The sequence below is a fragment of the Brassica napus genome, chromosome C5 (assembly GCF_020379485.1).
Source record: "Brassica napus cultivar Da-Ae chromosome C5, Da-Ae, whole genome shotgun sequence".
NCBI lineage: Eukaryota > Viridiplantae > Streptophyta > Magnoliopsida > Brassicales > Brassicaceae > Brassica > Brassica napus.
The window spans coordinates 4,335,497-4,360,086 of record NC_063448.1 but is presented as its reverse complement, the minus strand read 5'-3'; the positions used below and the strand labels follow the sequence as shown (position 1 = coordinate 4,360,086).

The 24,590-nt window shown below is 34.6% G+C and overlaps 4 protein-coding genes across 9 annotated transcripts; 3 read left to right on the top strand and 1 right to left on the bottom strand.

Annotated features, from left to right (window-relative positions):
• Positions 1-1,641: 1,641 nt before the first annotated feature.
• On the top strand, positions 1,642-5,218 carry LOC106350441 (cingulin-like). 5 transcript variants are annotated; one of them, XM_013790326.3, is made up of 13 exons: positions 1,642-1,795; positions 1,889-1,933; positions 2,008-2,106; positions 2,195-2,305; positions 2,397-2,571; positions 2,662-2,718; positions 2,970-3,106; positions 3,208-3,267; positions 3,355-3,432; positions 3,556-3,623; positions 3,829-3,902; positions 4,115-4,278; positions 4,568-5,218. In XM_013790326.3, exons 1-13 carry the CDS (start codon positions 1,724-1,726, stop codon positions 4,625-4,627), a joined length of 1,200 nt encoding a protein of 399 aa, XP_013645780.2. In that variant the 5' UTR covers positions 1,642-1,723; the 3' UTR covers positions 4,628-5,218. The 5 variants fall into 5 exon arrangements, 2 of the variants coding, with proteins under 2 accessions (XP_013645780.2, XP_048613913.1); XM_048757956.1 differs by having other exon boundaries at positions 1,652-1,933; XR_007323729.1 differs by lacking the exon at positions 4,568-5,218 and having other exon boundaries at positions 1,645-1,933; positions 3,561-3,623; positions 4,115-4,266.
• Positions 5,219-13,410: 8,192 nt separating this feature from the next.
• LOC106350461 lies at positions 13,411-16,217 on the top strand. The gene is made up of 9 exons (XM_013790345.3): positions 13,411-13,860; positions 14,204-14,284; positions 14,358-14,708; positions 14,783-14,918; positions 15,008-15,170; positions 15,252-15,380; positions 15,471-15,665; positions 15,738-15,860; positions 15,933-16,217. Exons 1-9 carry the CDS (start codon positions 13,677-13,679, stop codon positions 16,032-16,034), a joined length of 1,464 nt encoding a protein of 487 aa, XP_013645799.2. The 5' UTR covers positions 13,411-13,676; the 3' UTR covers positions 16,035-16,217.
• A 294-nt stretch (positions 16,218-16,511) lies between these two features.
• Positions 16,512-22,379, top strand: LOC106350452 (nuclear pore complex protein NUP98A). The gene is made up of 14 exons (XM_013790338.3): positions 16,512-16,720; positions 16,810-16,887; positions 17,319-17,395; positions 17,528-17,827; positions 18,208-18,771; positions 18,870-19,097; positions 19,180-19,856; positions 20,040-20,127; positions 20,205-20,265; positions 20,365-20,503; positions 20,840-20,956; positions 21,065-21,239; positions 21,347-21,388; positions 21,488-22,379. The coding sequence occupies exons 3-14, from the start codon at positions 17,377-17,379 to the stop codon at positions 22,162-22,164; spliced, it is 3,087 nt and encodes a 1,028-aa protein (XP_013645792.1). The 5' UTR covers positions 16,512-16,720; positions 16,810-16,887; positions 17,319-17,376; the 3' UTR covers positions 22,165-22,379.
• LOC106350468 (wall-associated receptor kinase-like 20) lies at positions 22,339-23,927 on the bottom strand. Of its 2 annotated transcripts, none has more exons than XM_013790354.3 (3): positions 23,320-23,927; positions 22,711-23,075; positions 22,339-22,561 (listed from the first exon to the last, which is right to left on the bottom strand). In XM_013790354.3, the coding sequence occupies exons 1-3, from the start codon at positions 23,811-23,813 to the stop codon at positions 22,497-22,499; spliced, it is 924 nt and encodes a 307-aa protein (XP_013645808.1). In that variant the 5' UTR covers positions 23,814-23,927; the 3' UTR covers positions 22,339-22,496. The 2 variants fall into 2 exon arrangements, with proteins under 2 accessions (XP_013645808.1, XP_013645814.1); XM_013790360.3 differs by having other exon boundaries at positions 22,339-22,558; positions 23,320-23,925.
• Between the last annotated feature and the right edge of the window lie 663 nt (positions 23,928-24,590).

Sequence of the window (24,590 nt, the reverse complement as noted above, 5' to 3'; positions counted from 1 at the left end):
AAGGAATAGTGATGACAAAGGCTTTATTGTTGAGAAAGACTTGTAGAATAGGAATAGCATTTTCTGCCAAACACGTCACTGTCCTGTTACCATTTTTGCTATCTAATGAATAGTGCTCGTTAGGCACCTCACTCTCACCGTTTAAAGCTTTCTGTTTCTCTTTCCTTTTTTTCACATTAGTGAGTCTCAATCATTATCTGAAACGTGTCACCATTATATTCCGAGCAAATAATGTGAACAAGCACCACGGATATCGTGGACGTACGATGTTCGCCTGTTTGGCCTAACTCTCCTCTCTTTTTGTCTTCGATAAAGTAATAAGAAAGTGAGAAGGAAGTTATATAACGTATTCTATTATGCAATACATCTATCATTTTTTTTTTTGTAAACTACAATACATCTATCATTCATCGGTGATATATATGCTAGTTCTTTTGTGTTACATATAGTGATCTTGATTTTAAGATGGATTTGAAACGAAATATATGTATAACGATTATGTTCTTTATGTCATTAGAGATGATGCTTTTTATACAAATATTTGTTGATGATCGCTTTTTCTAGGTTTTAGATTATATGCTCAATCTGCATGTGCAAGAATATGAATCCAAACGGGAACCAACTTCGAGTTACTGTCTCGTCACAATAATTTATTTGCAGTTGCAAAAACAGAATAAAAGGAATTTAGGCACGTGGAACATACGTAACCTAATGTGAAAATGGACTGTTAAGTGTTCACATCATGATTCACAAGTAGTAGTACGAACAAGAGGCAAATACTCCGCGTGCTTAATTGCTGTAAAAGGTAGTGTATTCATATGTCGCATTTGGTACACATATATGGGAAATTGTTATTATTTGACATATATTATATGTTGTTTTTTAGGTTGTATGTTAGGTGGTTAATGTAGTTACCTAATGCAAGTAGTAACTTAAACAATATCTTGAAAGATACAAGGAAAGATTGGCTAAAAGTTATGTACAAGACACTATTCAAAGCGACAATCGAATCTGTCATTACAACAATGTCAACAAACATGGATTTGTGTGTGATCATTTGACCTTGCAAACTTCGGAAACTACCTTTAAATATTATTTTCAGCTCTAGCTTTAAACACTAAAAGCGTTAACGCGAGTTCAACTTGATCTACATGTAAAAAATTAACAAGAAGAACTAATTTGAAAGAAGTATTTTGTTCTTATCTCTTTTGTTTGCTATATCGCTATGACGCCACTTAAAACTCCATAAACACTTTTCAAATTAAGAAAACATCTATATGGGGCTGAAAAAATTAATAAAGCACTATATATATGATATATCTATTCTTGTATAGGTATGGAGAAAATAAATACGATATTCAAAAATTATCTTAATTGACACATGATAATGTTGATAGATATTAGAAGTTTAAGTAAAAATCAAAATAATTTTTTTGACAAAAAAATTTATTATCAAAGTATATATTTCAAATGCTTAGAATGGGTAATATAAATAGATTAATCATCAGAGAATATAATTGCTCAATTAATCACAACTTTACAAACATATTGGATAACAAGAAACCAATCTCAAAAATCCTAAGGCCCATTATGGATCAGGCCCATATAGAACAGAGTAACTTCTCTGACAACTGCACGTACTATAATTGGTTTTAGAATCCCGACGACCTAAGTGACATTTTCTCGAGAAAATAGCGGTCGAAAAATTCAAAAAAACCAAAAAATGGAGCTGCTCAAGCTGTCAAAATTCAAATTGCAGCTTCAATCGATGATCGGAGAAGTGAGAGATCTGCGTGTAAGACGACAGAGGTTTACATTATCTATTGATTGTATATTTTTCCGCTCTCTCTTTTCTTCTTCTTTCACTTTACTACCGGCGATTTTGCAGGAAAGGGAGCGATCAGTCACAGATCACTTGAATCTCATCAATCAGGTTACCGAATCAATGTTATAACCTCTTGTTTGTATCGCGTTTCTGAGTCGTGAATCGTGATCACGGCGGTGCAGAAACAGAAGCACACGGAGGAGGAATCCAGCAGGAAAGTGCACGAGCTAGAATCCGAGATAGCTTCTTCTAGAGAATCACAAGAGGCGCTCGAGAGGAAGGTTCGTGAGATTTTTTTTTTTTTTTGTTTTCGGCGAATTTGTTTCAGTTTTCAAGATATGTGGATGAATCAGTGAATTGATTTTGCAGGTGAGTTATCTCCAGAACGACTATAGTTTGCTGGAAAACAAGCAGAACGAATTGAAGAATACTATCCAAAACCTGCTTCAATCGCGAGAAAGTTTCTTAAATGCTTACCAGGTGCTTGCTTTGTTGAAATTTGAGATTATGAATACATTCTGGATCTAGGAATCGTGTAGCTTCGGTTACTTAAGCGGTGGAGTGTTTGCAGGAGTCGTTTAGTGAAATGAGATGTTCAGTTGAGGCCAGGGATAGGAATATTGCCATCCTTCACCAGAAGATAACATCTCACTTGGCATTGTTCGATTCAATTGAGAAGGAGGCGTCTGCAATCAAGAACGTTATTCAGGAAGTTCAGGGCCTTGTGGATCAAAAGGAAGATGTAGGCATGTAGATCCCTCATCGCTTGCTATTTTTTTTGTTGAAAGGATATGATTCCAGAATACTAATGCGTTCTAACGGTTTCTTGTCTCCAGTGGCTGGCTTGAAAGGAAAAATGGACCATGTCTCTACGTATGAGAAAGTATTCATTGGTGAGTTTCTCAGCATATTGATTCTTGAGAGGTTACTTAATTGTTTATGAATGTATGCAAGTCTTGAAAAATGTTCCATTACATTGTTACTGATGGATCTGTAGAAGTGTGTATGGTCAGTGTTAGTTTCTCTGGCTTTCTTTTCTCCATAAAGAATGAATGTAACGCATGCCGTCTTCATTTACTTGGAAAGTGACTCAAATTATGCATGTTTACCCTTATGGAGACAGTGATTTTCTTTATTTATGCAGAGAAAATCAGAACTTTAGAAGAGAAAATTGAATATCTTGAAGCAGAATTGCAGAGCAAGGATAATAGAATATCAGAGTTTTGCGCTCAGCTGGAAGAAGCGAAGATGAAAAACGAATATCAACTTCAAATTGAAGAGATATCCATGATAGAGTTTAAATTTTTTACTGCACGGGAACTAGTGCAAGATCTTTCCTCTTGAAGTACTTGCCATGTTTTTGTTTGCTTGACCAGCCTTACTTTCAGAAAACTTTGAAGGTCAAAGATTTAGTTGTGGAGAACTTGGTTTCTGAGAAGGAGGTAGGAAAGGAGATTGATTAGTTATTTAACGAGTTTGATTCTTTTTACATCCTCAAACAGTCTCTAAATAGTGTTTCCAATGTTTAGGCATTGCATTCTGAAGTGAGGAGTTTAGAGATGATCTTACTGCGAATTCAAGAATCTGTCACCCTCATGACCGAAGAGGTGAGAGATTAATTCAAATTTACCCTTTCTAACATTTCAACCTTCCATAATAATTTAGTGAAGTTTCAAATTCAAATGAATAAATTGAAACTTCGAGTCTTCCACTCTCTTGATATGTGACAGGACAGAAGGGTGTTCACATCAATACTGACATACGAACAAGGTGCCGATGAAAGAAACAACCATTCGAGGTCTGTTAAATCGCTTGACCATATTTCCTAGTGGTCCATGGACGGATAGTTTGCATCAGCAGTTTTCTTAACAAACATGACATGATATAGTGAATCTTTACTCTTTTGTGGTTCGACTTTGGGATGAGTTCAGAGGCCTTTCCATCTCAGTCTGAATAAAGAATAGTCCCACATCAACTCTTATTTCTTTTTACTGGCTAACTAGGTACAATGACACAGTTGACAAAACGGAGGAACTTGCATGTGAAGCTCCTATTCTGGGTTCCCAAGAAAATTCAGGTACGGTCACTTGCAAGCTGTACGACAATCCAGAAACAAAGCCATAACTTCGTCTACGAAATTTCAGTGTTCGTCACTGTGAAATAAGAATTCACGTGTAATAGAATGCTAAGAGAATGTTATCTAGCTGACTTGCTGCATAGGCAGAAGAGAATTACCTTTGATCAATTAGAATTTTTTGCACTAACCAGATTTCCAACTTCCTTTTGCAGTAAACGTTATTTCATCAGCGTCTCCTCGGTGTCCTCACCAAAACACAGGCTGCAGTTTGGTACAGAACGCTGATCATAGACTGGACTCGGCGCAGTCTCTGCAGCATAACACCGTCAGTGGCCATGGGCAGAGTACTAATAACAATGACCACTTTGACCCCAAGGCAAGCAAAAAAAAAAACGCTTTTCTCTTTGTTTCTTACTTACGGTCACTGTTAGAACTTAGGAGTTAACGCACAAACATAATGGTAATATGACCAGGTTTTGTGACATTGTGTAGAGTCAACTTCCTCACAATATAAGTCATCAGCTAGTTTTAGAATGCGTTTTCCTCGATCAATCTTAGATTTTTTAAGTACCTATTGCACTCAGATTCTTATGAACATCCTAATAATATCATATAAGCTTATTCATTTTTTAGAGAGTAATATCATAGTCGTCAATGTTTTGCAGGACAAGTGCAAAGAGTTAACGAACCAGCCTGATTCAGAGTGCTCAACTAATCGTGTATAAAAAGGGAAGTGTCTAATCACGATTTATGATCGTTATCACTTATTAAAGTTATGCTCTTGTACACGATTAGTTAGGACTTGGTTCATGTAAACGACAAGAACATGGGTTTTCTACTCTCACACGCAATGAACTAGACGTAGAGAAAAGGTATTTTTCTTTACATTTTCATAAAGATTGGAAACTAAATATAGGTCTTTCATTTTCTTTTTAAATAAACTCTTCCTTTTCCATAAGATCCATTTTTTTTGTAGATGAGATATCTAAATTTAACTAACCGGAGATTGTAATCTAATGGTTTGAACCAGCATTGTCCCCATGCGCCATTATTTGAATAAACCTTATGTGTTAGAGCATCTCCATCCATAAGGATGAAGATGCCCTTATGAAATAAAGAGAGATATTTTGTGACGATTCTAATAAATGAGCAGCACTTGGCTGTTAGTGACATAGGTTTAGTAGTCTAATGCTAATTTGTTAGATGCCATTCGAAAATTACTACATGTCATTTTGTTAAACGTTTCCATTAAAGCGGTGTATTTAAGATTATAGGGAACATCAAAGATGACACAGGTGGTCCACCATTCGATTTCATCGCTGGATCCAACTATCCACACACTTTTCAGTTTTGTGTAAATAAATTAAAAGCTGACAGGAAAAAGTAAGAAAAAGAAATGTTATGCACATCTGCGGGATTGCTCGAATAGGGCGCATCAATGAATAATTTTAAAGGAAACGTCACTTTCCATGTTTGTGTTAACTTTATTTGTACCTTTTTGTAAATGTAAGTTAACTAACGAAACAGGCCTGATACCACTAGATTTTAAGATCTTTGATGGAAACTTTCTATGTTTAGTAGATAAAAAAATGAGTCTAAGAGCATGATTATTGGGGGTTGTTAGAGTGGGATTCTTAGCGGAATATAAGAACCCGTCCCTTAATTTTTAACCAAAAAAGTTAAGAGTCGGTTTTTAAATAAAAGTTTTAAGACCTTAGAGCATCAATATAGCGTTACTTAAACACTAACCGTCCTAGGAAACCGTGGATAATAATGCTCCAAGGTCTTTAAAACTCCATTGTGGATTACCAAAAAAAAAACTCTATTATGTGGTACTTCTACATCAATTATAACACATTCGACTTTCAGATGGAAGTTATAAAGCCTACAGGGATTAAAAGACGCCAAAGAGAGTGAAGTTGGTGAAATTGATGGTTCTTGTTTGGAAAGTCGTCAAGTTTCCACTCGTTTCATTTAATGCTCCACGCCTTTTCTTATACTACTAAGTGCTTGAATGGTGTAGTGTCGTAACTGCAGTTATCCAGCTTTAAAGTTACCATTCAGGTTTTTCTTTTTTATAAAGTACATAGCAAGAAGATCTGCAAGCAGATCAATATTTTTTGTCTTTTTGTGAAAAAAAAAGCAGGAGATCTGCATGCAGATTTCACCACCATACATTTGAGGCAGTTCATCTACTTTTATCTTTTCTTAATCAATCAATGATAAATAATTAAATTTCAAAATATATCTAAACTTCTTCTATAAATATTATATTTTCATTTTAGTTACTCACAATTTTAATAATACAAAAACTATCGTTATCTATTTAGCTTTTTCATCATATAATTTTCATATCTATTTTAAATTATTATATTTATATAATATATGTGGTTTTAGTTATAATATGTATTATATAAATATATAGTATTGTAGTTTATATATGTATACTAATAAAAAAGATATGTATTTTGTTACTTGTTAAAGTTTTTATATATTATGTGTTTTGATTTTTATTATAATTTTAATTATTAAAATATATAATTTGTTTTATTTAAACTGATTTTACCATTTAAAATTGTAATAAACTATTTGATATGCATGATCTGCACTTATCCCGCTTGATCTGCACTTGTCCCGCTTGATCTGCATGATCTGTTTGATCTGTACTGCTTGAACCGCTTTTACCATTTGAAGCCTTATTATTAAATCCACTTCCGTAGTTAATACTACTGTAATTTATTAATCCATTCGTTTTAGATTAATTGTCGTTGTAGAGGAAAATTTTCGTTTCAAAATAAGTGTCGTTTTATGATTTCAAATAAAAAATTATTAGTAAGATTCTTCTGTTTATTTTTCTATTGGTTGAAATATGGTTAGGAGTATGGGTAATGATGTTTTTATTTTGAAAATGTACAAAATTAAATGTTTTCTTAATCTGTGTGCATGAACCTAAAACGACAACTAACTTGAAACGGAGGGAGTAGTAGTTTTAATATTCAAAAAATAGTTTTACAATCTCTGCGTTCGTACATTTGGAACGTTGGAGTCATTTCACTGAGGGCCCGACTAGTTTAAACGCAGCGGTTGCGGGTGCGGGAGTTTGCGGATGCGAGTGGTTGCGGTTTCAAGCGTTATTAAATGTTTTGTATGACTGGTACAATTTTTGAAAACTGTTGCGTTTGCGGTATACATTTGTAACTGGTTTATTAAAAGATATTGCAGCGGTTTAATAATAAATTACCCATATTAACATATTATAACATTATAAAAATAGAAAAAAAAACATACTATTGTAATAAAATATAACAATTATCAATATAATATGATTAATAAAAATATTATTTTTATTTATAAAATTTTTAAATTAGTTGAAAGTTATAATTTTAATAAAATTTGTTTTGAAGATTTATATTTAAAATTTTTTTAAAAAGTTTTATTTTATTTATATATGTGTATATCTTTATATATGTGTGTATATAAATGTTTAAAAATTCTAATAAATAGGTAGTTTAAATTTTTTATAAAATAAATTATGATACTATTTGTGAGTTTTAATTAATATATAAAATATGTATATATTTTTATTTATCATATTTCCATTTTAAAATATTTTTGAAAATAATTTTATATTTATTTTTCCATCCGCAACCGTCTGCAAGCTGGAACCAGCTTTTGATTTTAAGAGGTTCGGAGCGGTTTAGAGCGATTTGTGACAGTTTGTATGATTGTTTCGAAACGCTATCAACCGGTACCAACCGCAAAAAATGTGTTGCGTGTCGTAGCGGGAAAACCTGCTAGACCCTCAAATGACGGTCAAAAACGCCGATACTCATGTAGGAAGGACGAGGCGCTGTAGTATTTCTTAATCCAGATGCTTAAATACTCTCTCTCTTCCTAAATATAAGATGTTTAAATAAAAACACACATATTAAAAAAATTACTTTTTGTCTAGAAATTATCAATAAAATTATAAATTAATGATATTCAACCGATTACAAAATAAATTATTCAAATATGATTGGATACACAGTTTTTAATAAAGTAAAAATTACCTAAAAAATAAAAGATTTTATATATTGAAGCATCAAAATTATGTAGAACATACTACTTTTAGGAACCGAACGAGTATGGTTTAAACAAAAAATATCAACTGCTACGTGGATACTTGGTCGCCAATCGTCTTCAATGCAATATAAAAATTTACAATTAGTAGTTGGAACTTCAATTATTTGGTAAAAAAGATACAGTATATGCATGGACCGGTTACCGGTACATAGATATTTTGGGTGGAATATGATGAATGCAATTTAATATTTAAATAGTGCTTTTATTTCCAGTAGAAACTTTATTATATATGATCAACAGAGTTGTTGTGAAAAAAGAACGGAATTGTTGTGACATTTGAAATCTTCTGTATATATTTGCAGAAGTTTAAACCAACATCTTTTTTTTCAAAAATACATAAACGAACTTTCTTTTTATTTTTGTATCACTCAGTTATTAATATTTTACACTATATCTGCTTTAATTGTTTTGTTAAACTATTCAGAAACTATATATTTAAAATTAAGTAATTGTATTCTATATGTCAGCATAAGTGGTGGGGCGGTTATATACATGCATATACATAAACTTGTGACATTTGACAACCCCTTTTCTCAAAAAAAAAAGGGAGACATTAATTTGCCAATCCTTAAGCAATAGCAAACTATTCACAATGGCCCCTTCTCTACTCCCTCCGTTTAACGATGTAATTAGTTTAGACTAAAATCACTAATATTAAGAAAGTTGGTACTTTAAGAAAAAAAATATTTAATTAATTAGTTCAACCAATTATAAAAAAATTAATATTATTTGATTGATTACACTATATCTAATAAATGTAAAAGTTATCTAGATATTTGGAAACTACTTACATTTTGAAACAAAAGAATTTTTCTTAAACTACTTACTATAAGAAACGGATGGAGTATATAACAAAACTGTCACGTTGTCGTTATTTCGCATCATTAGTCGCTCGTGATCTTTTTATATACTCCCTCTGTTTTTATTTGTAAGTAGTTTTAGTTAAAAGTGTGAATATTAAGAAAATTTTTACTTTTGGAAAAATAGAATTTAATACATAAATTCAACCAATAATAAAAATGTATGAATTATTTGATTAGTCACACAACATGTAATAAATGTAAAAAGTCCTTTGGATTATATAAACATCTTACATTGTGAAACAAATATTTTTTTTTGCTAAAACTACTTATATATCAAAACAGAGGGAGTAGCAAAATGTATTTTAGTGCAGACTCACATTTATGTGTATAACGCACTTTATACATGTACGATAAAAATTGTCTGATTCCAATTAACTTAACGCTAGCATTTATCAGGATGCAGCTTATAGAAATATTTCTAACGTAATTTGAGTTAATCAACAAAAGACCTATGAATTAATTATAGTTGTGAACAGTTAGTTATTCAACTGTAGATGTAACTGTTTGTTTCTTTTCAAATAATCCAAAGGATTGTGGAAGTCTGCGAGGCGTGTGTGGAACATGAAAGCGTCAGTTCTGAACAAATCGAAATGACAAGGAGATTCTGCCAAAAACAGCAACCACACGTGTGCTGTTTGTTCATCATATGTACTCATTACTACTGTCACTATTATTATTTTGTTTTTATTACCACAACACGACAATCCAATTACATAGCGAATTATTGGTTGAATAAAAGCGAAAGAATTTGATAAAAGTTATTATATACACAAAAGAATATATTTATTTCGATATAAAAAACAAGAATATGTTTCTTTCATTGCTTAATGGATGGCATACAATGTATCCAGGTTTACATACCATTTGTATGGTTGTTGTGAAATGTAGAAGCTGTAAAGTAGAAAGTCTGGAAATTTACAGAATTCATAGTTTTTTTTCTTTTGTTGACTAATTCACTGTTAATTATATTGTCATGCCATTTGTATAACATATATTGGAGAAAATATAAAGGAAACAAATGTAGATGGAGTGGATAGAGATGAGAGATTGTAACTTGTAAGATTGTCAGAGTCAAATGAAATAAGGTGGACCAACCATGACACTCTACCTTGGAATTCAAACTTTTATATAACCCAGATTAATTATTTCTTTCTACTCGTACATGTGTTCAAACTATTCATCTTTCTCGTTAGTGCGTTTGAAACTGAATTTTATTTTTAAAAGCAAAGTGTTTAAAAAAAAAAAAAAAAAATTTTTATATTGACAGATGATATCCTCAAGGACTTTAGTGCCACAAATTTTAGAGAGATGAAAAAATGTTCGTTCATGCTATATAAAAGATCGATCGTCCTAACTAAATACATATATTTTTTTTTTTGTCACACACTAAATACAGTATATCCTTAAAATGTGATATCTCTGTATTTCTCAATATTATTTGAAAAATCAGTTTTTATGTGTCGCATTCACGTTAACTCTCATGATGGTTGATTACACTGATACTCTTAATGAATTAAAAAATATTACATATAAAATACTATTATTTATTTTGTTATTTAGTTTCCTTTTTAACAATTCCGAAAACATATACATATAATAAAAAAGAAACTTTTTGTAGAGTTAAAAATAATAATTGAAAAGCGAAAATATATGTATATATAATATGATTTTATAAAAAGAAAAAGTTCACAAAATAGTAATATTACATTTAAATAACATAAAATATACTTTTGAATTAATAAAATACTTTCTTTATATCCATATTTTCTCAGATAAAAAATATAATTTTGTATATAACGTGATTTCATCAAAAACAATTTACACTAATCTTGATATTAGAAAAATAAATATTATTTCTTTTAAAACATAATTTGAAAGAATACAAAAAAATTCAAAGTAATAGAAATGTTTTTATACATCCATCTATTTTTTAGATGATTACATAAAATAATTAAGTAACATAAACTGATATATGTTTAATTAACTAAAAATAGTTTATAATTAGTATTATTGAAATGTTTTATTTATTTTTCATATATTAAGTTGAGTATATATCTTTCAATACTGCAAAAAAATATTGATAAATTATATTTTACTTATATAATATTATTTTCAAATAAAATCACAATTTGTTTACTGCTTATTCTTAAGAGATATTAAAAAACTAAAAATAAACATCGTCTGATCAAATAGTTACAAAATAGTTTAATGAGGTAGATAGATTATAATTTATCATTATTAAAGTTATTTGTTTTCTTAATATTAAATTTGCTTTTAAATTTTATGTTTTTATTTTTGTGGAACTTAATAGAACCATAATCAAAATACCAAATCAAATATGAATTCTCATGTTTAAGATTATTTAAAATAAGTTTCAGTTTCCATTCAATAAATCAAAGTCATAAAATTATTTAGAATTAATAAATTATTTTAATTATTGTAAATTTGATAAGTGTTCATGAGCTTCCAAAAATGTATCAGCTACTTATGACTTAATTACATGCACATTTCAACGATAAATAAAACTGATTTGATTTGACTTAATTATAATAAAAATAATTATACTTCATTTTGAATTTGAAAAATATATGTAACTCAATATACTCACAACATGAGTGACTCGACTAATCCAACTTATATCTAACATCATAGATTTAATTATGATAAGAATATATAATTTTATAAGAATAATAATTTATTTTGTAAATATAAATTATATGACAACTCAAAACATATTAAAACGAATATAAAATATTAACCAACTGTTAAAATTTAGTTCTTTTGTAAAATTTATATACATGCATAAGACTTCAGAATATTATCGTTATATTGATTTATGTAATTTAGAATCAGACAGTTTAGTTTATTTTGTTATTTCATTTTAAACACAATATATCTTAAGTTATACATAATTTTCATAAAATATATTTACATATCTAAGACAACAACCATCAAAATGCAAATAAGAAATTAATCAAAATTTTAATATATAGAGTAAAAAATATTAAAATTGAATTCAGAGATGCAATCCAATTTGTCCAAATGATAACTAAATCGTATGTAAAAACAACAAAATCGATTAGATATAACATATATAAAATCATATGCATAATTAAAGTAATATAATATTATTAATATAAATTATACATACAAATTATAAATTAATTTAAAATTAAAATTAAATAACAATCAATTAGTATAGTATATTTAATTTAGAAATATTTATATCCGTATATGAGGACCGGAAAATCACCTAATATACGTTAGGTCGAAAAAATCATACAAAAAGTAATGATTCTAGACTTTTGTTTCTTCTCACGGTAATAATGGATTGTCATTGTTTACAATTTTTCTCTATTCTTTATCAGCAATTTTTTTGTCTCGCAGAGTTTTATAATTTGGAGGTTGAATATATATAACATAACTTTACGAAAATATTAGGAAGTATTCAATATATCACGTTTTTCTTCTTCCTTTCAAGTTTCAACGCTACTGTGTTTTATATATGCTTAAAAATCTTAATGAAAGTATCAAAATCTCTTACTAATTATCTGCATAGTGCAAACCACAAAACAATTTAGTTTTTTTTTCTTTTGCAATTTCTTCCGAAGAATATGAAACCACAAAATTTCATAACTTTTCCATATTTACTATAAACACGTCTTTTGCTAACTTTTAAATTTCCGTGCCGACACAAAAATCAATCTTGAGAATCGAAGTCCAATACCGACAACTGAATCCATAAACAACCGTATGCATGCACATATTATTATTAGAAAGCAAACCATTGATAGAATACGAAAATATAAATATTGACGAATGTAATATCTTATGTAAATCTCTTAATACTTCCGCCATCCTCGTCGACCAAGTCGTTTAGCAGCTCAACCATTCAAACAACTCGTCGACCAAGTCGTTTAGCAGCTCAACCATTCAAACAAGCCACGTAACTTAGCCCAGACATGACCCACACTCTCTTGCATGTCTATTTTCTTTTTTGCTAAGTTAAGATTGTCACATCGGAACCTAACTCATCACCATTTATTTCTTGTGACAATTTAAATTAGTTGTTAGGATTTCAACAAATGAGATATCTTATGTTAGTTGGTAATATGAAATTTTCTCGATCGTAGGTAATGAGTTATGACTTCCCTAACAGTTTATCTTGCTTTGTAATGGTTAACTTTTCTTATTGCAAGGTTTCAATTTTTTTCTTTTATTTTTGGTAAAAAAATAAAATAAAAATAGATGATCAAATTCTTTGTGATATGATAGTTAGTGTGAAAAAGATCGGCTAATTAAAATTCTGACGAGTCATACCGACCAAATCAGAACCGGTTTAGGAATTAGGTTTAGTTCAATGGTTGAAATTAAAAAAAAAATTAGACATTTACAAAATTTATGCTCTTTAACGACTTCTCATTTTTTATCGATTTTCTGAAACTCCAAAAAAAAATCTTTTTTTTCTTTAATTGTGTACAAAAACCTCTGTTTTTGTTTGTTCTTCATAAGAAAAAGAAAAAAAAAAAAAAAGAAGAGAAAACCTTTTCTTCACCAAATAATTGTCTCTTTCTCAAAATCTTTTCCTATACCTCAAGATTTGTGGGTTTTTTTTCTTTCATTTATAGTTGGATTCGATGATGATAGATTCTCTATTACAAGACATTGATCAAAGCCAGAGATAGAGAGAGAGACGTAGCTCTTTAGATAATTCCTCTCTCTGATCATCGTCTATTATGGAAAGATTGTAGCTAATTCTAATCTATAGAGAGAGAGAGAGAGAGGGATGGGAGGTTGCGTGTCGACGCCGAAGAGCTGTGTGGGATCGAAGCTAAGGTCAAGCAAGCCAAAGAAGAGTCGTAAAAGACGAAGGAAGAGAGCAGCAGCCTCATCCTCTTCTCGTCTCTCAGACGGATCTTTTGACAATCTCGATCATCCTCGCAACAACTTGCCCACTCCTACTTTCAGAGGTCCTCGCCTTCATCTCTTACCTCTGTTTGGTTTGTTAGATTCGTTTGCGAGTCTTCAAAGGTTTTCGTCTTTTTGTTCCCATGCTTGATTTGGATTAATGGTTTTTTCTCTAATGCTTCATTTACTATCTGAATCTTTGGGACTAGATTCTCATTACAGAGTAGCTGTTTTGTAATAAAGCTAACTATTTGTAATTAAAAATCTTTGCTTTATTAATCAAACTGTGAATCGTTCTCTTATGAATTACTCGGTAAATCTCCTATGATTTTATAATTTGATTGACGTCGTCAGAGAGAGAGACAAGTAACGTGTTACTTTGATCCTAAATGTTCTGTCAAACAGCAAGTGGAGAAGAAGCATGGTTTGAGTCCAATGCCGCGTTTGAAACAGACTGTGACGATGATTTCCACAGCGTCAACGAAGGTAAATTTACATATATTATGTCTAGGAGTCATACATATCGATCCTCATTTCTTTGGCTGTTACTGTTTTTCAGATACATTGTCTTTAGGCGGAGGTGAGCGTGTATCAGTTTCAAGTACTACAACCACATCATCAACAGGAGACTCAAACTCAAACGAAGCCATGTCGCAGTCAGAAGGTGTTCTGAACGACGCAAAGCAGCAACCTGATTCCATAGATTCATCCGCAGATGAAGGAGGAGGAGGGATCTTGGAGAACTGCAGGATCTTGCCGAGTAACTGTTTGCCTTGTCTGAATCCAATATCCGTTGTTCCTTGTGTTGACAAAAGAAGGGCTCTCAGCTCTAGCCCTCCAAGTTCGAGGAAAAAAGCGTCTCTTAGATTATCTTACAAATGGAGAGAAGGTCATGCTTCAGGGGCCTTGTGTAAGTGATTCACTGGATTTAGCATGTTGATCACAAATCAAGAACTTACTTGTTGTCTCGAAACTTGTTTTCAGTTCTTTCTAAATTGCAGTTGAAGAGACCAATAGCTGGTTCTCAAGTTCCTTTCTGTCCAATCGACAAGAAAATGCTCGATTGTTGGTCAACGATCGAGCCAAACAGCTTCAGGGTCCGTGGCAAAACCTATTTAAGGTAAAATCATTTACTCTAATGATTACTACTAATGTAACAATCTTAACAAGAAGAAGCTTATGTTTTATTCTTTTTTTTTTTGGGTATAGAGAAAAGAAGAAAGAGTTTGCGCCTAGCCATGCTGCGTATAATCCTTTCGGTGTCGATGTTTTCTTATCTGAACGTAAAATAAACCATGTTGCACAGTATGTCAAGCTTCCCGTTACTACCACATCCACAAAACTCCCATTTATCCTTATCGTTAATGTTCAGGTACGAACTAGTTCTCTGCTTGATGGTCTGTTTATTACTTCTTTTCCGGGCTTTTCCATGATTGGTCTACCGTTGAAACAGATGCCGTTGTATCCAACTACAATCTTTCAAGGTGATACTGATGGAGAAGGAATGAATATAGTTTTATACTTCAAACTTTCTGATAATTATTCAAAGGAACTTCCGCTTCATTTTCAAGAAAGCATTCAGGTAAAGTCGATTTGTATCATCTTTTATGGCGTTTTTTTGATGCTCTTCGTATTGAATCCATGTGTTTTTTTATTTGGCTTGTTGGCGCAGAGATTAATAGATGATGAGGTTGAGAAAGTTAAAGGCTTCCCTATGGATACAACAGCGCCTTTCAGAGAACGGCTAAAGATATTGGGACGTGTTGCAAACGTAGATGATCTCCATTTGAGTGGCCCTGAGAAAAAGCTGATGCAGGCTTACAATGAGAAGCCTGTTCTCTCCCGTCCGCAGCATGAATTCTACTCGGTGAGACTAAACTCTTTTTTTATTCTTGATTCAAAATATGCTTAGTAACTGATGGACTTGAACTCTCTGTAGGGTGAGAATTACTTGGAGGTGGATATAGATATGCATAGATTCAGTTATATATCTCGGAAAGGGTTTGAAGCATTCATAGACAGACTCAAGATCTGCGTTCTTGATGTTGGCCTCACAATTCAGGTAAGTTTTGGATTTTTTTTTTTAAAAAGAAAATCATAAGGATTGTATCACTGAGTTGTGTTTATTGAACAGGGGAACAAACCAGAGGAGCTACCGGAGCAGATACTATGTTGTGTGAGGCTAAATGGAATTGATTTCATGAACTATCATCAATTAAATCAAGAACTCCTATGACTGACTAATACACCATTCTTTCTCCTCCTTTGTTTTTTCCTTGTAAAAGAAGAAACAAAAAAAAAGCATCCCTTTTAGAACCCCCCCAACAAAAGGGTGATGATTCTTAAGTGAATATATAAAAATTTGGAATCTTAATCATCCAACTTGATGATTATCTTATAGTCAAGTCTTTATTTTATATTTCTACCTTTTGAGGATGGATAGCAATGGATGCATTCTTGGGTGGAAGCTAATCAATTGATAAAATAAATCCATGGAACGTTTGTCAAAATGCTAATTTGGTAAAAACCTAGTTTAGATTTGTGATTTGCCGTGAGAGGGAGGAGAAGAAGGAGCAGAGAGGAATAACAACATAGTTTAGAAGATTCACAGGCCGACATCATCGCTTTTTATGTCATTTATTTATAATGGGCCTTGATGCAGGCCCACAATTCATAACTTACCGTCTACTAAATAGTTTGTATTAGTTACTAAATTTGCAGGAAAAAATTAGAATAATAAATCACATTAATTAAAAGAAACAAATCGTGTGAAGAAGCCATCGCAAGCAGGTAGACAAGTCCTCAAAACGCCAATCTTCGCCCTTCATCGCTCTGTCAAGTTGCAACTGTCGTCGCTTTCAAATTTCCGGCGAGATTTCTCCCTACTCCGCCGATTTTTAAGATCGAGCTCTTCGTTTCCAGGTTCATTTCCGCCCTAGTATTTCCACTCCACGTTTGATTCGACGTCGTTTAGCGATTTCACTCCCGAACCGCAATTTCTTCCCACGCAGGAAACAAATTCGACGTTCGGAGCTTCATTGTGTGTGTGTGTGTGACCTTGTTCGTCAATTTCTACATCGGATTCATAGGTTTTTCTTCGATTCTTTCTTTCGCTGTGTTTGTTGTATTCACGATTAGTTCCAGGTTTAATTTTGATTGCTCGTTATATGCTGAAGTTTTATATGCCACGATTAATTTCGATTTCGTTTTGCGTAGCTAGTTTCTGAGTTGCTGGTTTCTATATGTGATGTTGCCTTTGTTTAGAGAGGTTCGTTATCGCTGAATTGTTTCGTGAGTAAACTGCATAGTTCATAAGGTGTAGAGAGATTCGTCATCTCTCAGAGTCTCAGTTATGCCGGCTTACTGTACATTTACTTCATATCATGAGAATGTTGAATTCAAGCATTGTTTATGTATGTTTTATTGTGTTTGAATTATAAAACCAGCTTTCACTGCTGCTTATTTGCTTTTTTAGTTTCTTTGTTTTCTTATCCTAATAGTTCTTCGTTTTCTTTACCAGCTACAAGATAAGATACTTTCTTTTGACTGGGTCCTGCGTTTTGAAACTATAGAGGAAGATGTTTGGCTCATCTAATCGTAAGTGATCCCTATCTTATTCTTACTCGTTGGTTTCTGTTAGCCTTCTCTTTCGTTATTTCTTTCAATAGTTTTATATATTTTTGTAATGCTACAAAAGAAAACTGAGCTGAAGAACTATTAATCTTGTAGCTTTTGGACAGTCATCTAGTAGCAGCCCGTTTGGGTCCCAAACCCAATCTTTGTTTGGTCAGACCAGCAATTCTAGCAGTAATAATCCCTTTGCTCCAGCAACACCGTTCGGCACGTCTGCACCTTTTGGTGCACAGACAGGGGGTTCAATATTTGGTGGCACTTCAACCGGTGTTTTTGGTGCACCTCAGGCCTCCTCTCCGTTTGGCTCCACCCCAACTTTTGGAGCTTCTTCATCACCAGCATTTGGGAATTCTACTCCGGCTTTTGGAGCATCTCCAGCATCTTCACCTTTTGGTGGTAAGTAGCTTATTCGTCTTTCGTCGCAGGGGTTTGTCAGTTTTCTCAGTGATTTATTGTTTTTTTCCTCAATATGAATGTATTTTCTGTCTTTAACATCATGGATTTATGGATGCTTGAGGAGGTGGCCTTTTGATAGTTTGCGGATATATAGTGCACAGTATCCAGTTCTGTGGTTTGTAGAATGTTTGTCACTACCAGATTTAATATTCTAGAACTGTTCACTTTTTTTTGGGTTCTCTTTCTGCTGCTTTTTCTAGATATTTGCTCCAACTATATTTGTTGTTTTCCTTTCTTTAGTTTAGGTTTTCGTTAGTCCATGTTTTCAGTTTGACATTTGCGTTTGGGGACGAAGCTAATTTCTTTGTTCTTTTTTTCAGGGTCTTCTGCTTTTGGGCAGAAACCACTGGGATTTTCAACACCTCAGTCAAATCCTTTTGGAAGCACAACACAGCAATCGCAACCTGCATTTGGAAACAGCACTTTTGGTTCATCCACACCTTTTGGTGCCGCGAGCACGCCTGCCTTCGGTGCATCAAGCACGCCTGCCTTTGGCGCTACAAGCACGCCTGCCTTTGGTGCCACAAGCACGCCTGCCTTTGGCGCCTCAAACCAACATACCTTCGGCGCCACAAACACACCTGCATTTGGAGCTTCACCGACTCCAGCCTTTGGTAGCACTGGTACCACGTTTGGCAACACTGGCTTTGGAGCTGCTAGCACCCCTGCTTTTGGTGCATCAGCCACTCCTGCTTTTGGTGCATCAGGCGCTCCTGCCTTTGGGGCATCCAGTTCCCCTGCCTTTGGAGCATCCAGTACTCCTCCTTTTGGTGCATCAAACACCTCATCCTTCAGTTTTGGCTCCTCTCCAGCTTTTGGCCAGTCCACATCAGCGTTTGGCAGCAGTGCATTTGGCTCTACACCATCTCCCTTTGGAGCCCAAGGTAGCCCAAGGTTCTCCCTTTAGCATGTACAAACTAACTGCTGTGTTAGTCATTTGAATAAAGGATGAAGAAATATGTTTGAATGATTTGTTTTGTAGGTGGGCAGGCTTCAACCCCAACATTTGGGAGTTCTGGTTTTGGTCAATCACCTTTCGGTGGTCAACAACAAGCGGGCAGTCGAGCCGTGCCTTATGCACCAACAGTTGAGGCAGAGACAGGCAGTGGTGCGCCTGCTGGAAAGTTAGAATCTATTTCTGCCATGCCGGCATACAAAGAAAAAAGCCATGAGGAGCTAAGGTGGGAAGACTACCAACGAGGAGATAAAGGTACATTTTATCAAACAAATCTTGTATTACATCTCCTTAACGCTCTATTCTTGTACTTTTTCTAATAAAGATGGATTTTCAGGTGGACCGCTTCCTGCTGGCCAGTCTGCTGGAAATACCGGATTTGGTGTATCAACTGCTCAGCCAAATCCTTTTTCTTCATCACCGGCGTTTGGTCAGACACCAGCAAATCCAACAAACCCTTTTTCGAGCTCAACGTCTACTAATCCTTTTGCCCCTCAAACCCCAACAATTGCCAGTTCAGGTTTTGGAACGGCTACCTCGAATTTTGGTTCCTCGCCCTTTGGTGTAACATCTTCATCCAATCTTTTTGGGTCAACTTCATCAACTACCACATCCGTCTTTGGAACATCCCCCGCTTTTGGAACAACCACCTCATCACCGTTATTTGGTTCGTCGAGCACTCCTGGATTTGGTTCTTCTCCATCAATATTTGGTTCAACTCCTGTTCAGGGGGCGACTCCAGCATTTGGGAACACTCAGTCATCTAATCTGTTCAGCTCAAATCCCTCGATCGGACAGACTGGTTCTACATTTGGACAGACTGGTTCTGCATTTGGACAGACTGGTTCTACCTTTGGACAGACTGGTTCTGCCTTTGGACAGTTCGGACAGAGTAGTGCTCCTGCATTTGGCCAAACTAACATCTTCAATAAACCTTCCACTGGGTTTGGCAACTTGTTTTCAAGTTCTTCAACATTAACTACGTCTAGCAGCTCTCCCTTTGGACAAACAATGGTGATTCGTTTTTCGTATTCGTTATTAAGCCCAAGCACTTAGTTTTTTTTTTTTCTCATTTCTTTTGGTGATGCCTGCTCTCTTCACAGTTAGTAGTTCTTTTACTTCTCTTCATTAACACCCGCTACTGCACTTCGCTTTTGATCTGATTTAGGCCTTCTTAGCTTGAACTTTTTTCTGTAGGCTGCTGGTATGACACCTTTCCAATCATCTCAGCCAGGTCAAGCGTCAAATGGCTTTGGTTTCAACAACTTCGGTCAAGCACAAGCAGGTACCTCTGTCAACCAAGTCACTGACGGTATCATCTTATTTCTAGATGCTAACTCTTACTATATTGGTGGTCTAAAGCTAATGCAACTGGAAATGCTGGTGGACTGGGATTTTTTGGTCAAGGCAACTTCGGGCAAACGTATGGTCTTTCTGACATCAGTCCTTGCATGACTTTCGTTTCGTGGAAGTTTTGTTTTGCTCTATTGGAGCCTCAATTTTCATCCTTTTTTGTTGACAGGCCTGCTCCGCCGAGCTCTGTTGTTTTGCAGCCCGTTGCTGTTACAAATCCATTTGGAACACTTCCTGCTATGCCTCAGATCTCAATAAACCAAAGTGGAACTTCACCTTCAATTCAATATGGAATCTCCAGCATGCCTGTAAGCCTACTCTTCATTCGGCAATACACAGATTGTGAATTTTTCTTTTAACTCTTTCGGTCTTTCCTAAATATAATCAAATAGTTTTATTGAAGTTTTAAGTTGAAGTTTAAATCAAAACTGATATCAACTTATTAGTAGAAATTTGATATTTTTCTAAATTAACTATTGTCATCGATGCTTGCCAGTTCACAAATTAAAGTTTTAAAGTCATACCTCAAAGTTTGATATTTTTCGAAATTAACTATTGTCATACCTGAAAGTTTCTCTACTCCGTTCCTTCTTGTTCGTTTCATTCATTTTCTTCTTTGTTCTTATTGTTTCTTTTCCTGCCAGGTTGTTGACAAACCTGTTCCTGTTAGAATATCATCTCTCTTAACTTCTCGACACCTTCTACAAAGGCGGGCCAGGTTGCCGGCAAGAAAGTACCGTCCTGGCGACAATGGTCCAAAGGCATGCATCTGTCTTGTGAATTATTGCTCACACTATATTTTACTTAAATTTTAGTGTTGGTGCTACATGTTCGTTCTACATGTTTAAATCTTAAAATGGTCTTTGTAGGTTCCATTTTTCGCTGATGACGAGGAGAACTCCTCAAGTACACCAAAGGCAGATGCTCTTTTCATTCCGAGGGAGAACCCTAGAGCTCTAGTTATACGCCCAGTTCAACAGTGGTCTTCAAGGGTCAAATCTACAATTCCAAAGGACCGCCCCACTGCTCAACCACATGAAAATGGTAAGCTTTTGTTCGTATCTTAGAAAACTTCACCACGAAAATGATACTAACTACTGAGTTCAATGATTCCTTTCTCTTTTTTTGACAATATTATCTGTAAATTTCAGGGAAGAGTCCAGAAATAGCTACTGATTCGGCAAACCACGACAGTAAGTATATAAAATATGCATACGTAAAAAAAAAAAGCTTCATTACGTTTTGCCATATTTGGACCATTCTTTGACTGACTTGAGTGAAAATATTCACAGAGAATGATAACGGAGAAGTTGGTGCTGCTGAAGAAAGAACTCACCCATTTGTCAATGGAAATCAGATATCAAACGGCTCAACCAGCACAGATCACGCTCGAGAGAAAGACCGTCCCTCCAGAACACGAGGCGGACACCGAGAGGGAGAAGCCCCAACTGTTAACGAGAATGGTACAGATATCGAGGCGCTATTGCCTAAGCTACGCCAATCCGATTATTTCACGGAGCCAAGTATCCGTGAACTAGCGGCTAAGGAAAGAGCGGATCCTGGTTATTGCAGGCGGGTTAGAGACTTTGTGGTGGGACGACACGGTTATGGGAGCATTAAGTTCATGGGAGAGACTGATGTTCGTAGACTAGACTTAGAATCTCTGGTTCAGTTCAATAACCGAGAAGTGATTGTGTACCTGGACGAGAGCAAGAAACCGGCGGTGGGGCAAGGGTTGAATAAACCGGCGGAGGTAACATTGCTGAATATAAAATGTATTGATAAGAAGACAGGGAAACAGTTTACTGAAGGAGAGAGAGTGGAGAAGTATAAGATGATGCTGAAGAGGAAAGCTGAGGCACAAGGAGCTGAGTTTGTATCGTTTGATCCTGTGAAAGGGGAGTGGAAGTTTAGGGTCGATCATTTTAGTTCCTATAAGCTCGATGATGAAGATGACGATGAAGCTTAAAGTCAGCCTCATCTCAGTGTTAGTTCTGTTTTAATGTTGGAGTTGTGCAGTAAGAAATAGTAACCATCTCCAGCTGTTGTGTGTTTCTTCTAGACCTTTCTTACAGACTTTGTTCTCTCCTTATAATTAGTTTCTCCTTTTGTTGAATTTGTGTATTTGGTATCTCTTACTGTATGTGAAACGGTTGTCTTTTTAAACTACGAACCATTACATCATTGATATCACAGACAACCAATAGGGAATCTTGTCACGTGATGTTATCACAAAGAATATAGAAAGAAGACGCAAAGATTCCATTCATTAAGCTTTCAGTACGAACCATTCCAACTCCTTCAAGGAAGGCTCATCACTGTCCAAAATACAACCAATGACATAGGGTACATCATCCATGCTCCTGCTAATTTAAGAAAACTATGTTAGGCAAATATTTTGCTTAATTATCCCAAAGTAAAAACAAGTTTTTAATGAAGCAAAAGCTGATTGGGAGTAAAGAAGTTATAGCTAAGAGCCTAAAATATGTGAAATAGTATGGAAAGTGGTGCTTACTTGAGATCCAAGGTAGAACAATAGAAGCCGAGTTATAAAGGAAGAAACAATCTGACGTCGTATTGATCCCACCGGGACAGTTACAAACGAACGAGCTAGTCTGAGTGTTGTATCCACAAGCACCGTTACTACGCTCGCAGCCACCACACACGGCAGGATACTCATCGAAGACGTTGAACTTGTACTTGAGTGCGATTCCATAGTTCCAATTTTCAGGGTGAGATTCTTGGGCCGGACCAAGATTGTAGAAACCGGAGTAAGAAGAGCACCGGAGCTTCTGTAGGTCCATTTCAAACGATGGTCCGAGATCTAGGGGTACGTAGACGCAACATGTTGATTCTTGGAGGTTTATTAGACTAATGGCCCTATTAAACCGGAAAGTTAAACCGGTGTAAGTAAAAAATCAATAGTAAACCGGGATCATTACAATTTAAATAGGTGTTGTCATACCATTTTTAGTTTCCGAAAATATATACTTTTTCTAATATTTTTATGACTTAGACCATCTCATATGTGATATCTCCAAGAAAAAATGGGAAACTGATTTAATTTATTTCGGTTTAGATAGAACAACTAGCCTGGTTTAATTAAAGAGGAATTTTGGTTTACCTGCAATTTGAGTACAAGAAGTTACAAATAGAGGAGCTCTGACGGTCACATAGAGAGACACGTCCGGTACTGTTACTTAACGGCTTGAAAACAGGGGATTCGTCAACAGAACAGTCAAGAAGCGTAAAAACGGTGTCGTCGTGAAAAGAAAACGGAGCGTCCCAGTCCAACCCGAATCCTTGGCTGGGTCGGGTACATGCACACGTGGACATAGACGAGTCAGTGACGTAGATGATTTGCTTGGTGTAGTCGACGGACGTGATAGGGTAGCAGCCTGTGTGTGTGGTGAGCGTTAGAGTTTGCTGGTCTGGGTCGCACTTGATGTAACGTGTGAAACGTGTGTCACCGCAACCTGACCCGGTTCCAAGCGGGTACTTGATGGGTATTTGGCCGCATGTTTTTAGGCAGGCTTGTGAGGAGACTTGAGAAGAAAGTAATAAGAATAAAAGGATAAGGAAGAATAAGGAAGAAGAAGAAGAGTGCTTCAAACCCATTTGCTAGACGTTTCAGAGAAAGAGGGAGATAGAAATGTGAGTAGTAGTACTTATGAATTGAGTGTGTGACTAACCTAATAATATAGGTGAATGCTGAAGAGGAGGAATATATAATGCTTGCATGTACATTTATATTCAAATATAGGCAGAATATTTTTACATATAGTTTTTCTTTTCTGTGTTAAATCATAGATTCTTTTGGTTGGGGTGTCTGTATGCATTTACAATTTTTTTGTTTATGAACACAACATTCGACTTTGAATACGCTGAAAAATCATGATATGCTTGATTTACATAGAAAAACATGTTTGTGAGTGTGTATTAAAGCTAGCGATGGTTACAATCTAATTTAGTTTGAGATATAAGATAAGAATGATAAGACATATATAAATTTGAAAGTGTAATTAAGTGAATAGAAAATATATTTAAGACAATATGTTTTTTTGTGATAAAAAGGTATCACTGTAGGTGTCCCAAACTAACCAGATCACTGTAGGTGTCCCAAACTAACCAGAAAACAAGGCCCAGAAGATATTACATATGATAAAAAAAGGTATCCCTGTAGGTGTCCCAAACTAAACAGAAAACACGGCCTAGAAGATATTACATAATTGCGAAGCATCATTAATGTGAAGTGCCCACTCACACTAAAGCTCCCACCCAACCAAAGAAAAGGGCAGGGATAAGGGAATAGATTCAACAGAATATAGTAAAGAAGCCTAAAGGCTAAGTTAAAGTTTCTCAGGAAATTATTCTCAACTTTAGTTTGTTTTTAAT